This window comes from Otolemur garnettii, unplaced genomic scaffold, assembly GCF_000181295.1.
Source record: "Otolemur garnettii isolate 467f Iridium unplaced genomic scaffold, OtoGar3 scaffold00009, whole genome shotgun sequence".
In the NCBI taxonomy this organism is placed as follows: Eukaryota; Metazoa; Chordata; class Mammalia; order Primates; family Galagidae; genus Otolemur; species Otolemur garnettii.
In genome coordinates this window covers 8,407,778-8,408,750 of record NW_003852404.1, presented here as the reverse complement: position 1 = coordinate 8,408,750, position 973 = coordinate 8,407,778, and the positions used below count along the sequence as shown (strand labels likewise).

The following is a 973-nucleotide window of genomic DNA, read 5'->3' as shown; positions in this document are numbered from 1 at the left end:
CCACAGGCGCCCGCCACAACGCCCGGCTACATTGTATTTGTTTTTCAGAGACACGATCTCATTCTGTCAGCCAGGAGTCTAAGGCAAAAGGGAAAAATCAGGAATATTTATCCTGTTTAATTGATCTTGCTTATTGACTTTTTTGGCACCCCATAAATTTTGCACCAAAGCAAGTAACTCTTTTGCTTGACCCTAGTCCAACACTCCCAGTCATTCTAGTCCAAAATTTTAAATATCCTCTCTCCAGAGATTAAGATAGATGAATTAAAATGTTCTCTTTCCTCCTGTTCCATATTTGCAGTGGCTTGCCCTGGAAAAGTAGCTGCATTAAAGCCCATGGTAAGTAAACCCTAAGTGCAGAGAATTACACCCGCCCTTTCAGACTGCTGTTACCCAAGGTCAGAGGAATACAGCCAGCCTCTACAATTTTCTGATAGGTCTCTCGAATTAGCCGGCAGCTGTCCTGAAGGTTGTAAAGATTAACGTTCACATCGCCTAGGTCTGCAACCATGAGGGACTGGAAGGGGAGGGCCCCGGTACTGGGGTTGACTGTCCGCAGCAACACTGATTCTTCCCGGATTCGGCGAGGTCCAAATCTGGAGGAGGAAGAATCACCCTGTCAGCCAGCCACAAGTGCATGAAGGCTCTGCCCAAGCCAGGACTTCTCAGCTTCAGCACTGTTGACACTGAGGTGGGGTGATTTCTTGTCGTGGGGTATTACATAGTGCAGTACTTAGCAGCATCCCTGGCCATTACCCACTAAATGCCAATAGCACCCCTTTTCCCAAGTTGTGACAACTAAAAATGCCTCCAAATTGGGCAAATGCCTCCACAGGGCGTTGTGGCGGGCGCCTGTAGTCCCAGCTACTCGGGAGGCTGAGGCAAGAGAATTACCTAAACCCAAGAGCTGGAGGTTGCTGTGAGCTGTGACACCACCACACTCTACAGAGGGTGACAGAGTTAGACTCTGTCT

At 48.5% G+C, this 973-nt stretch overlaps 1 protein-coding gene across 2 annotated transcripts in view; it reads right to left on the bottom strand.

Moving 5' to 3' along the window:
- Positions 1–973, bottom strand: part of AGMAT (agmatinase) — an 11,535-nt gene that overhangs the window by 8,763 nt on the left and 1,799 nt on the right. For both annotated transcript variants that reach the window (XM_003783887.3, XM_012801601.2), the window contains exon 2: positions 394–596. In XM_003783887.3, coding sequence (XP_003783935.1) covers positions 394–596 — 203 coding nt within the window. The remainder of the gene's footprint in view (positions 1–393; positions 597–973) is intronic.